Here is a 14,189-nt window from a genome sequence, read left to right as displayed (position 1 = left end):
CCAAAAAAAAAAAGTTTGTGCCAAAAGAACAAATATAAATTTAGAAGGAAACGACACCAATATGGTGCAGAAAGCTGATTGCTAAAAACCAGAGTTGTACCACACAGAGGTGCTGCTATTACAGCTTCACAAACTTTTCCCAAATTAGCTGAAACAAGCAGCTGTCAAGTCAGAGAAGGAGTCAACAGTGTGGCCTTACTGTGTAAAAACAGCAGTTTTTTTGTTTTTTTTAACAAATGCATGAAACATGTCACAATATATAATCTGCTTTGCAAAGGTGAAGTGACCCTGCTGCAACATTCACTTGTGCAGCTTGTATGATGCTGCTGTACAAAGTGGACTCGGCTTAGTTGTCAGACTTCTTCCTCATCCACAGAACACAGCAGCTGAAAGTCAGGACCAGGATGGTGCTACGTGGATTTGGTCACAAACCAAAGCACTGGACGTTTTGATCTGCTGCCGGCACAGAAGAACTAAAGTCAGAATAGGGGCTCTGAATATCTTCAGTACATTTCACAGCAATCCATCCAGTGCTTGTCTCTTAAAAAATAAGGATTGACCTCATGGGGGCACTAGAGGAAAAGTTAGGGGACCATCTCGTCAGCAGGATTGATCCCGAGGGCTTCAAGAATATCATGGCAATCGATCCTACTGTTGTTGAGATTTGTTTAGTCGGAACACATGGTGGACTGACAAACTGTCAGGGCCGTCCTCAGACTCGTGGTCTTAGCGTAAATAAAAACATGTTACACCTCTGATTCAGTTGTTAAGTAAACATCTCATGTTACTGATTTGATTTTGACTTTATTCAATTTAAATGTTTTGTTACATTCTGATCCATCGCTTATTATGCTATTTTGACAGGTTATGAAGTATCATGTTAGGTCAAGCAGAGTGCACCAAACCAGCTGACCGTCAGCTGATCCAAACAGGCACCAATGATGACTGACACTTCAAACGGTCCTTTCGAGCTGCCAACTCCTCGCTCTTCCCCGTGGTTCCTTCCTGCTCCATGCTGCTGCTGCTGTTGCTCCAGACGAACAGCCGCACTGCTTATTCCCTCCACCAGCTCAGCCCCCATCCGCTATACGGTCTTTTTTTTATCGATATACGCACAACGACATCTCTTGCTTTGAGCATTATGTATATTCCATATGTCACAGTCTGTATCTGGAGGGTCTTCCTAACTCCTGGGCAGGAGAAAAAAATGTGCAGTGCCAGCTGTAAACATTTCTAAATTCCTACAATAATGTTTAATTCCAATCATGAGAGTAGTTCTGATTAGATTAAATCATCCAGATGTTTTTATATTATATCTTGGCTTGTAGCTGAGGGGATGTCCTGTTTAAATGACTGGACCAGCTGAAACAATCTCAGTGGGGAGACAGAGAAAAATCTCCCTTTCCTGAGAAATTGCTTGTGAGTTTGAATCTTCAAATAATGAGCTACAAAAATCTGAGGCTGGAAAATAAATTGTTATTACTTGCAGATCATGTAATTGCGTAATTTAAACTCATTAATCACAATTTCGCTTCCACTATTGATAATAATTTAACTGGACCCATGTGGAGGACCACTGTGTCGTGTGTGTTAACGCTGCAAATGTGATCAAGGACAAACTTGAAGATCAGAGGGCTTTCTGTCCTGATTAAATCTTAATGTTGCAAAGATGGTTGCTGGATTACAGTGCATGGGAAACCCACGGGGTGTGAGGTCAGCAGGACCAAGTGGAAATGAGCTCTTTCTCCAAAATATTTCTTAGTGTTAAACCTTGATCAAAAGGATCTTAAAGTGACTCCAGCACACTGAACACATAGTCCGGCGTAAACAGGCCCACACATGCAGCCACGGCGTCCTGCTTTTGGCCCAACAGGTTGAAACCTCCCAGCTGACCTTCACTTCCCCACAGCACAGAGGGAGAGCTCAGTCTTATACTGTGCTGCCCTCTGCTGGTCACAGCCATCACTACATCAGCGCTATGGCCTGAAGCAAATATCCTGAACCAGGTGAAAGCAGTGATCCTCAGTGGGGGCAGAAGGGAAGTCACAATGAGAAAAAATAAAGCTTGATGAAGACCACACTAGTATTCTTTTTTGTAAAACCCATAGCTGGTATTATTTTCAGGCACTTTGTCACCAACACCAGGGATTTTACAAATGACTAGGGGGGAAAGGAGCTGCCTGTTCTTGTACAAAGGCGCCTAACTCTGCCTCAGTGAAGCGGTGCCAACAGCAGAAGATTATGACTGTACTGATAAGGTTCTCGCTGTAAATACATGTAATCACATGAACATGAAGACTTGTGCTTTTGATAAATAAAACTAAATCCTTCCCTGGATAATCTTCTTTCCTGAAATTTGGGGGGAAAAAAATAAACTCTGTTCATGGCTTACCGTGCACTTTCCCGCCACACAGAGAGAAGTCTCGTTCTGCCCACATGGCGTCCCGTCGATCACTCTCGCTGACTGCCGCACGTAGAACCTGAAGCCTACGGCCCTGCAGTTGAGTTCACAGTGCTGCTCCCCGGGAACTGAAAGGAGATTTAGGTATTTATAAATGTGAAGACCCTGGGAATACATTGGTGTTTCAATGCACAGGGACAAAAGAAAGTACAAGAGCAACAGAGAAGCATAAAACACAATGACACATGTATATAAATATATGAGTAATAAATAAATACTCTTATTATATATAGGCACTGACAAGAACTAGATGAAGTATTGATATCATGTTAGCAATACACATATGATATTCTGAAAACAGTAAATATCTCGCTCACAATCCAACACAGGAATAACATACAGTTGTGGTTACAGATTCTGCCTCCACTTCCCTGCACTCATATTTTAAAAGTAATTCATTCGTCAAAAAAAAAAAAAAGACGAAAACACACATTAGACAAAGATGAATTTGACTAAATATTACTTTTTTTTTAACGACTATTTTTTGTCTTACTACTGTTGTCTTCAGATTTAATACAGATAGTGTGATAACAGCGTCGTAGCCATAACAACTGCATAGTAAAAATTTGTTATCACAAAAACCCTGCTGTACATACAACTATAAAAGCAATTAATTTACAATTATGTATGATATAGTTAATGGCTGGATGTGTAGAGAACAATAAATGCACCTTCGATGTATGCATATATATATTTACATCTATATTTTAGCCTGTTTTATAGTGTAGTGTTCAACCATTGGCCCTTAAACACTTCATGTACCAAATCGGTCTGTTACACGTGCAGGACACAGGACTACATTATGTTACCGTGTTGCTAATATAATAATGGAGGTCTGTTATCTTACCCTGTGGCTGTTTTCTGTAACATTCAATTTCAGTCAGTGAAAGCACTAAAACAGCATTTGATTAACCTTGACTGCCGTTTTAAAGCTGCAGTAAATGGAAACACAGTAATAGCTTACAAGTCATGTCTATTTCGGTATTTGCAAAAGGTTAAAACGTGTTTGGAAAAAGGTTGTTAAACACCGACAAAAAAATTCCATTTGATGTCGGAGAAACGGGCAGCGAGCGGTCACTAAGCGTCCCCATCCCTGCTTTCCATTATTTTCATATGGTTTATGAGTTAGATACTACAAGCTCCAAACGCAGGCATTTCTTAAACAGATGTACAAGAATATGTTTAAACACTGTTCAAGATGGGTGTCAGATGATCCAGACTCAACCTCATGCGTTTACCTGGGGTTATTTAATCTTTACATCTGCATTACCTGTCAGTCACGGCCGCAGCACAGAGACAAGATCTCAACACACACATCTGTTTGACAGGATATTAATTTGGAGGCTGTTATTTCCATTAGCGTCCTCAGACAAATGACAGATCATCAGGTGTTTTGACGGTTGCCTGGATACCTCAGGTGAGCAAGGTCAGTGAGCTGCTATGAATGAACATTCATCAGGGAGTCTGTGGACAGGTGACATACTGCAGTCCTTACATCACAGCACATTTTGGTTCGTACAGGTCAGAGGTCAGGCAGCTGAAGACGTAACACGCTGAAAGTGTAGTTAACTGAGAAATGTGTGTGACGCTCGGATTATGTCGAGTGCTTTTGACTTTGTCAGACATTTCCGCAGGACACGTGGCGACGCATTTTTCATTACTTCTTTGAAAAAAAAAACTGAGGCAGACTGTGCATATTTACTTAGACTGGTCCTCTGCTTTTTAAAGTTACAGTGAGTTTGGTTTCACTTTTCAAACCACGCTAGCAGTGTGGTTCTGGGGTTGGCAGTGTCAGTCCACCACTTCTATCCCTGCCAAGATATTTTCAACAACCATGGTGCCTAAGTGGTGGTATGGTGAGCCCCTGATGGATACTTTACCACCATGAGGTTGCAGTTTTGAGTGAAAGGTCTCAACAACTACTGGATTACAGTGAAATTTAATATAGACATCATGTCGCCCTCGGGATGAACTGTCTGCGATCTCTCAGCTTTTCATCATCAGATCAATAGATATAGATGTAATGTGTAATTTCGTCTAAACAAGAGTGAAAATAATATACATATACTCAACACATGCATATGCTGTACATGTATAAATATATACATACTACCTACCCTCATTGAAAGGTTCCCACTCGTACAGTCTGCCCATGAAAGGCTGGTTGTTGTAAGAAGAACACTGCACAGCTCGGATGTGTCTGCTGGATGGAGGACAGGCCTGAAGACGGAGCAGAGACACACAAACTTATGCATTTATTTTCCATGAAGACATTCTGTAGATACAGTGGTAAATCCCTTTGTAGCTTCAGTTGGTTCACCTTGTCATATTCTGAAGCCCATGACTGACTGCTACAGTCCACCTTCTCTCCTTTAACTGTTTCCAAGCCTCCACTTGTAGCTCAGTCTTTCTTAACAAAAGTAAGTCGATTCCAGTATTTATGAAGACTCTCCGGTGAAACCCGACCTCCCTGAAGTCTCTCCATATATCCTTTGTCTAAACAAGTCTCTGGTCTGCTTTACTTTGCTTGAATATCTATGTCATCACACACCAGACAGACAATATACAGGACCAGTGAATTTATTTTAATGCACAGGATAGACTCCGTAACCTCACATCAGATAAACAAAGCTCAGCCACACTCTGGCACATTAAAGCTAGAGTTTAACTGCTAAATCTACGTAAGCCAATAGCTGTGGCAATGTTTTTGTAGTGAAGTTAGAGTAAGCATTCAACAGCTTTAAATTTTCTTGAAATGTTTAATTGCAAAATGATGCAAATGCCAGGGAGGAGAAGTATCGCAAGCCACGTGTGCGTTTTTAATTACTGTTTTACTTTACTATAAGTACAGAGTATACGCTAGGTTTTCACGTGAGACTTGAGCCTGGCATTGCAACACAAGTCCCTTAATGAAGCTGTAAAATTAATGACTGACAGTTCTTTAGTTTGAAGATTTAGGTAATCACATTATCCTCCTCAGCACGGCTAATCTCAGGTTTTGCAAAGTCATGACAAAAGCAAAGATAAAGATCTCTCCTTCTGTGTTTTATTTCCAGTGGAGTGTTTTTGGGAGGGGGGGTCTTGTTTTAGATTTTGATGTAATTTTTTTCTTCTACAGAGTTCAAAGAATAGAAATAAAACTCAACAAACTCAACTCAACAAAAATTGCATGTGATCATTTTTCCACCCATGTTTTGACAAAAAAATAAAATAAAAATAACAATTAGCCAAATCAATATCGTATTTGGGCCACATAAAATTGTGTAAATACCCCATTACAAACCAAAGCATACTGAGAATAACAACAAAGTGCATACATCACTGTTGCAGATCCTGTAGTGAGCGTGCTCTCCTGTGCAGAGGGAAGAAGGCAGCGGGTTGTAAGGTCTCTCTTGATGCTGCTGAGGGCTGGACGTTTGGCTGCCTGTTGGGAGCTCCTGCTGGCCCTCAGCCTGGTTGCCTGAACCCGGCTGGTAAAGCGGAGCCCAGACTTGATTATTTCTGGGCTGCTGTGCTCTGGGGTGCATGTAGGGTCTGCTGTGGCGGTGGATGTTGCTGGAGGGGTCCAGGTTGTTCGACCTGTGGTCACCGTGGCCTCTAGCAGGAGTGTGGTGGGAATTAGCTGCAGCGGAGCGTCTCTGTCTGTGGGGTCGAGGCGTTTCAGAGCCTTGACCTGTATTCGTCTGCAGCGGCGCAACGTAAGGCGCTCTCCCGTAGCCATACCTTCCTGGGATAATGTGAGAGACTCTCCTGAAAACACAAACATGAAGAGGTCAATGCTGTGTACTAGTTATCATCCTCATCTTCAGACTACGCACGTCCATGCTAACTGGCACAGAACTGACTTCAGCTACAGAAAACATCATCAACCTGTCGTCCTTAAACCAAACACGGACGGTACAGCAGAGGGCAAGTGGTGTACTTGAATCAATTTCTTCTTTAATTAGGGATGTCTTAGCTAAATGTCATCTTTTATTCAAGAAACTGTCATGGGCCATCATCCAAACCACAACTTTTAAAAAGCCCCAGGATCCCAGTAGCAAAATTCGGGGAGCTTTTGTTGTTATTTGGCTCCTCAGATTCTAACTCAAACAACCCCCCATTACTCAGCTGTCACTGCTATTTGTTTAAAGGCAAGCTCAACAGGAAGGAGGTCACAAAGCTGCCAAGCACAAGTCGAGCTTTTGACTCCAGCCATAAAAGACTAGCTTTCCACTGGAGGGCAGTCAGATGGCCCACGGTGATGGCTCCAAAGAGTCACTTTTAGACCAGGCTGCTCAGCATGCAGCACAGCCATACGGACTCTTTAAGGACTTGCAGATCTCGACGAGGCCAAGAGCTGCAATTCTGAAAGCATGCTTGACTGAACATCATCATGGTGAAACAAAAAGTAATAGATAAAGACATTACTTACAATATATAACACTGAGGTTTATTTAAAACATTTGATATTTTTATCATACAACATTTACAAAATAATTTACATCTGATCCTTGTGGGAAGCTACAAATGGGGCACAAATTGAAGGAAAAACCAGCGTAGGTTGTTGGTCCACCACATGTCATCAGCACAGCTTTTGCCAGGATCAAAACATTTTTAGTTTTAGAAATGGTCCCTGTGTCACATTAGAAAATCAAAGGGTCAAAAATGTTTGCGTTGACTTGGCCACAAGACAAAGCAGATCACATCTTGACACATACGTGTTCGGTTAGATGCCAGGGACGAACTTCACTCTAACTCCTGACAGCTCCAACCGCAAAACTTTATGTATGCAACACTGGTTTTATGAATGAACATGAGCCTGAAACAATTAATCAGCAGTCTGTCTTTTTCATTCTCAGCTGGATAAAGACAGTGTGTGTGTATGTAGTATAAAGAGGGCAGAGTGCAATAGTGATTCATTTGGTATAATATTCCTGATCCAAAGGGTTTCCAAAAAGTTGCAGAGTCACCAAAGTGAAATTTAACAGCAATTCTCATTCACTCTGTCATAGTCACAGTTAGTTAGAATTCCTATGTTTCAGTGTCAAACTAGTCAATCTAGATGATATAGTGAAGTATTTTTTGTCAACACAACCTAAGTTCTGCCAAATATTGCATCAGTTGTTTTCCACTATGACACATCACATGAAATAAAACCAGCAGTTGCTGGTCCCAGCTTACTTTCATTTGTGATATCCTAACACTTGGTGGGTCGGACCATAATTGAGCTGTAGTCAGGCAGACTGTAGTCATTTCATATTCTTCAGTTTAGGTTGTATAAATCTTTGGACCACCTTTCTTCCAGGAGATATTCCCTCATTTGGTGTCAGAGCATCTGATTCACATTATTTTCACACGCACCATTCAGTGACTCCATGTAGACGATATGGAAGCCCTTATAATCATTGTTTTGCTTCACTCCAGTGTTCGTTTTTTTTTCTTTTGTCACTCATCTGTATCTAAACCCTCCTTGAAATGAAAACAAATCACAGCACTGAAAAGTTTTGAAATTCCACTTGTATCAGATTGTTTTATGACCCAGAACGTAGTCGATGATTCTATACAGGATGATGACCACATCCACTGCATACCTGCGTCCACCAGGCCTGGTCTCCTTCTCCCTCCTCAGCTCTCCACGGTTGCTGCTGTTGGAGGGTCTGGTTGGGTTGCGGTGCAGAGGAACTGTAGGCCGCAGGGCTGAAATGACATGTCCCGGTTGCTGAGAGGGAACACCAGCTCCTCTGGAGGGGTATTGGGATGGAGTGTACACGGGCAGACATGGCCTGGTCTGCTCTTGTACCCCTTTACCACAGGTCCGGGAGCAGGTTGACCAGGACCCCCAGGTCCCCCAGGAGCCCTGGACTTCTTCATGCTCGGCCCTGAACTCCTGTTGGGGCTCTGCCCTCTGAGGAACCTGTATGGAGACGAAACAGCCTCGATTAGCGACACTGCAACGTGCAAAGAAGTGGGTTAGTGCCACAAGATGCGAATGCCAACAACTGATGGAAAGCGTCCATCAACAAGAGTTTAATCTCAGCAGATCATGGCCTCGTATAAAAGCTCAAGTCAGAGTCCTCATCTCATCACCATGACTATCCCACTCCTCTGTCCCCCACCACTGTTCATGAAACAGACCTCTGTTCACGGTTGTAAAGGCCTGATTTGGCTGATTAGTGGGTGTCTGTTAGTGGGCTATCCCCTATTGGCTACCTGCATCTCTCCCTGTTGACTCTATCCGTCTGTGCAACTGTGCCAGGGACGTATTAGCAGCGATCACTGCACTCTCTGTTTGAGGAACCTGCCAGGAGAAGACTGTGCCAAGCTGGCTTTATCCGTGGAGCCGCGTGGAAATCCTGCTCTTTAAGCAGCACTTTGTCTCCATTCACAGCAACCTCTCTGGGCAAACACATGGCCGTAGTAAAAGCTCAGCTGTCTTTGACTTTTAGCGGATGGAAAGAGAATACAGAAGCAGTAGGGAGAGTTGGCAGGGAGCTCTTCTGCTGTCAATCAGCCTGTGCAGCTATTCAGAGAGACCTCGGACCTCCCCCCCACCTCTTCTACTGCTTCAGCTTTTGTAACTCAATGCCAATGTCATCTCCGGGTCACCAATAGGTCACACAGCTGGACTCCCAGTGGAAACACGTGGAGCCGACTTGCACCGACCCCCTACAAACTCACGGGATTGTTGATCTGTCCACCAGGTTCACCCACAGCCTTCTTAAACATGGTTCCTGTGGCTGCAGGGTTTAGGAGGTGATATGCTGACAGTTGAAATCAGCCCTCTCTGTTGTGCTTCAATAAACTGATGTTTTCACTTTCTCTCATTACAAGTTCACAGATTATCACCCTGGTCAGGTTCTCTCTGGGAACACTCTCATTTGCTGTTTAGGGTGGCATTTGGCCATGCTGACAAGACACAGTGGTGCATGCCATCTTTGGAGATGAGCGCTCCGCTCCCCTGTGCCAACCATGCAATCAGACTGACAGATAAACAACAACAAAAAGGAAGAAATTCCAGGAAACATCAATGGGGGGTCTACCATCATGGGGGTGAGGATATCAAACAGATCACACATGTTACAACACAGATGTATTTTTTAGTGGCACCATCTGCTGTGCAACTGCTGCTCACCTTCCTGTGGTCTGTTGCGTGCTGGCTGTCCAGGGGGTCTGAGCAAAGTAGCAGTAGCAGCACAGAAACTCTGCAGACAACAGACAGAAGTGATTACTGCTCATACAAGCTGCTCAATTGGAATTATTGGCTTATAAATTAGAACATACTAATGTTATTCAAATATTGCTGAATATACATCAGTTTTTAGAGAATGAGCCAGTCACACAAAACATAGAAACACAGAAATTCATTTGTGGCATTTAACCTCAAATTAATGCACAAATTCTTACATTACCTTGTGATCCAGAAACAGGCTTCCTGCATCGCTCCTGGTTTCTTAGAGATGAACACTTGAGTGTAAAGAGAGAAGTTTACATTAGCATACACCTGAGCAGTGGTGACATTTTACAACACTGCTGTCTGTGTGGCCACAGTCCAGAAAGCCCAGAGGATTAGATTCTCTCAACTCACCATCAATCTACAGAACGGTATCAGTTCACCTTTTCAGTTTGACATATGTTCTCAGGATGGTAGTCAGTGATTGTATCAGAATCAGTAGCTGTGCCTCAGTGACATCAATAACAACCAAATGTCACAAGTTTTTCTTTCCTTTACTCACCACGTCACTCCGTCTGACTCCCTTCAGACACTGACGCAAGCAGAAAAAATATACGACTTCTACCCACTTGACCATGTGAGTTGACCTCTGACCTCCTATCTGACCTCTCTGGCTCTTAATGAGGGAGACCCCCTGCTGGGAAAACTGCACCCCCCTCATAAAGCAGATCTGAGGCTCGTTCCAGTTAGGAAAAGACTTTCACCCCCTCACATCAGAAGCCCTACCTTGCACCTCCTCTAAATGAAGTTTACTGAACCAAAACAAGATGATTAAAAGGTCCTGCAGGCTGCTACACAGTAAACGCTGGTTGCATGAAATGAAGGATTAAGAAAGGAAAAAATCATTACTTTATTATTATTACTGAGACAGAATCAACAATAACAGCCCATGTGTCATCACGTAGACGTACCTGTAGGCTATAATGCGGGTACGGTGAAATATTTGGTACTTCCCTGCAACTTTCTCAGCAGTGTCTCCTATCCAAGCGCAGGTATCCTCATAGGCGAAACATTAATCCAGGTAGAAATGCAGGGTTTCCCTCCAGAGACTTGGTGCTGAGCCATGGAAGTCTGCTAATCCGTAGCCAGAGTAGTGAATCAAACCCAGGCGCAGTATGAACCCCGGAGCCCGGTCATCATGTTGAATGCGGTGGAGAGTCCTGCTTTTACGCACAAAGACACCGAATGACAGAAAGCTGGAAATCGACACGGCAGATAGAAAACACCCTCTGCTGCGCCCCCTGCCGCTACTACTACTACTTAGTGTGAGCGTTTTGGTGTCATATAAATGTGGAGGTGAGGGTCTCCTCCTTTTCCCCACTCCGTGAGTGGCGATGGCGCGCTTGGATATGTTTGCGCGTGAGAGAGAGCGCGAGAGAGAGAGTGAGCATTAGTTTTCCAAAACGCTCAGCCCCAGTGTCTCTGCGACACTCCTCCCTCACAGTGAGATGTCCACACTGGAGATAGAGGCAGGTAAGCGATCTCATTTATCAAGTGAAGTGAAGCCATAACTCAGAGCAGCTCCTGGTGCCTGTCTGGCTGCCTGGTTTCTGCCTATTACAACAGGCAGCCAAGAAATCCTGATATGACACCAGATATCTGCGCTCAGCTTCTGCTCCTGCTGTTACACTTTATGCCACAAAACAGCAGGGACACCGGTAATCTCTTTTCTCTGCTGTTTGCATACAGTTGGCAAGGATTCTTTGCACTCCTGTGTTCCTATTTTCATCAGAGCAGCAATCACAAAGAAGTCAGAAGTGTATTATGTGAAGTGAGAAAACAACAGAATTGAAGGGCCAGTATATGAGTATTAAGTATGTAATTATACGTTTCCCCCTTCTGGCCAAACAGAACTGTTTGCAGAACTCACACTGATTACTGAAGTCTGAAGGACTCCAGGTGCACTGACTCAAACAGTTCTTAAAGTATTCTGAGACACCACCACTTTTTATTTACATTGAGACCAAAGCAGCTGTGTTGTTTGCTGAAGGAAATAAAGACTTATTTTTTTCCCCAATTGGTGTTGCTGAGAACTTTACCTGCACATATGATTTCCACCTTATTGCAGACAACCTCAGCTCTCTCCTGTAATAAAAAATATATATTATTATTCCTCCCCTTATTGTGAAGGCAGGTGCAGACATAAAAGACAATGCTTTTCAAATGTACGCATTTACTGGGCAAAATAAGAAAAGCACTTACATGTAAAACATATTTATTTTCATGTGAAAATTTAAAACAAAATCATGAACATTTAGTATGAGAGCAATAATCGGTCTGTTAGTGTTCATCTTTGGTCGCTGCCTGCATTTGATTTTAAAGCCTTTTTATTGTCTAATAAGGATGATGATGATGTCAATATCACTGTGTATCCCTAGTTGTGTCGTCTATCAAACAGATTTATAGTGATATCGATAGTTTTTGTTACATATAATCTACATGACTGAGAATCATAACAGCAATTACTAAATATCAGTTAATTTTTCATTCAGTTAACTAATAATTCTTGTGTTGTTCTGTTGGTGTCAGACGTCATAATGAGGAGTCATTTGACTTGGATTCAGTCATGACGTAGTGTAAAAGCAAATTTGGATTATTATTAATAACAATGATAATAATTTAATACATTTTATTTGTATAGCGCTTTTCAAGACACTCAAAGTCACTTTACAGGGCACAAGATAAAAACAGAAACAAACAAGTTGAATAAAAAGCAGATAAAAAAAGCAGGTATAGAAAGCAGGTATATAAAAATGTTAAATAAAACCTGTTTTTAAAAAAATTCAAAAGGGATGTGGCTTTTGCAACAGTTTCTTAATAAATGAGGATGGTCACAAAGTTTTGCACGCCTGTATATGAACCCTTTAGTCGTGGAGTTTAGTGACATTTTGCTCCTGGCTGAATCCTCTGACGTTCACTGTTTTTATATTTATAAACTAAAAGCTGGGTGTATTGTTCTCCTCAGCCTGTTTACTTTGACAAAACAAAGCAGAGTTATGCATAGTTCAGCGGTTTATACCACAGTAGCTCATTATAGCCATTGTCTGTAAACATGCTGGTTTGACAATAGCAGCATTATAATGTAAAGCCAAAGTAATCTGCAAATATTGTGACGGTAAGTCTGTGAATATAAGAAGCAGAAGTCTGTATCTACAGATCCATGTAGCGCTGCTCTATGTGTAAGTATATACAGTGTGTGTGTGTGTACAGTATGTATCTGCAGGGTGGCTGCTCCTGTTGCTGCCCTCTCTGACCTTCCTCACTGGTGCGTAGATGCTGATACTGCTCAGGAATTTGCCTTTAACCCCAGTGTTTCCAAACCTTTCACAGGCAGACAAGCTTCTAATTAAAGCATCGTTAATGACTCCACTGTTCCGGATGACCCATTGAAGGCCTCACTAGATGAGATACAGTCGCTGCTATCTGACACTGGATGAAAATGTGCAGTGACTTGCTTCTGCATACACACTACACTGGAAAAAATAGCCATCTGAAGGGTAGATAAACATGGTAAGATATACTATTGTGTCCTATATTGTTACTCATTTTGGCATTTGTAAAAATATGCAAAAGGGTTAATATAACTTAAATTGCAGTCAAGGTATATTTGTTTGAAAAAATACCAGCAACTAAGATGTTGTATTTTGATTCACTATAACTCCAACATTTGGGATTATTTAACTGACAAGTGAAATCACTGTTAGAGGTGATGATTTTTTGCAGTGCATGGCTCACAATAAACAATACACTTGTTTCATTCCAGGAGAAACTAATAGTTGGTCCTGTGGGGTGGAACGAATTGGCAGCCTTGCGTCCCGACTACACAAAAGTCTATCAGAGGGCCGAGCCATCAACGCTGCAGCCTCCCAACCGGCGCTTCGGTTTATTGCTTGTCATTCACCCAAACACAGATTATGGAGATAATATTGCATGACCTTAACAAACAAGTCCATACTAGCAGAGTGATGCTCGCCCTTCACTCACTCCTTCTCATTGTACTTTCTTCTGTATGTCCAGAATTATGATTACAGCAGTACGCCATTACACAGAAAACCTGGAAACTTGCAGAGTCCAGGCACGTAGCCTGGAAGTTATCAGAAAGTATTTTGGGAAATGCTTGCTAACAGCAATGGAGCTACACAAAGCAGACAAAGAGAAAGTGGGTCCAACAAACATGTAACAATGACACCTTGTGAATATTACGTGCATCCTGACAACGAGAGCTTCCTCACAGTCTTGCAGAGATGTTCGCGCCCTGTTTTCATTACCTGAGCTCTTCTTGGCCAGTGTTTGCTGTGCATCGGCAGCCAACACCATCCGTGGTGCTGTTGTGACAGAAAAAAAACACTGCTTTGATTTACTGTGAGCTGTGATCCAGGAGTTCAGTTTAGATAACAGCAGTTTTGATGATGCAGGCAGTAATAACTGGTATTACACTCACTCGCTGCTTTGGGTTATGAGTGTCAGTTTCTATTAACGGTTATCATTATATAACCAGATGAACTGAGTGTTCCA

The 14,189-nt window shown here is 42.4% G+C and overlaps 1 protein-coding gene across 1 annotated transcript in view; it reads right to left on the bottom strand.

The window, feature by feature from the left end:
* Window positions 1-10,880, bottom strand: part of thsd4 (thrombospondin type 1 domain containing 4) — a 49,397-nt gene extending 38,517 nt beyond the window's left edge. The window contains exons 1-7 of the mRNA XM_008277653.1: window positions 10,586-10,880; window positions 9,853-9,907; window positions 9,576-9,645; window positions 8,035-8,357; window positions 5,779-6,211; window positions 4,579-4,681; window positions 2,393-2,529 (exon numbers count right to left, since the gene is read on the bottom strand). Of these exons, the coding sequence (XP_008275875.1) occupies window positions 2,393-2,529; window positions 4,579-4,681; window positions 5,779-6,211; window positions 8,035-8,357; window positions 9,576-9,645; window positions 9,853-9,881 (1,095 nt within the window). The 5' untranslated portion in view covers window positions 9,882-9,907; window positions 10,586-10,880. The remainder of the gene's footprint in view (window positions 1-2,392; window positions 2,530-4,578; window positions 4,682-5,778; window positions 6,212-8,034; window positions 8,358-9,575; window positions 9,646-9,852; window positions 9,908-10,585) is intronic.
* Between the last annotated feature and the right edge of the window lie 3,309 nt (window positions 10,881-14,189).

The sequence above is a fragment of the Stegastes partitus genome, unplaced genomic scaffold (genome assembly GCF_000690725.1).
Source record: "Stegastes partitus isolate 25-593 unplaced genomic scaffold, Stegastes_partitus-1.0.2 Scaffold104, whole genome shotgun sequence".
NCBI classification, from domain to species: Eukaryota; Metazoa; Chordata; class Actinopteri; family Pomacentridae; genus Stegastes; species Stegastes partitus.
Note: the sequence above shows the minus strand (reverse complement) of the source record. Positions and strands in the feature narration are given on the sequence as shown.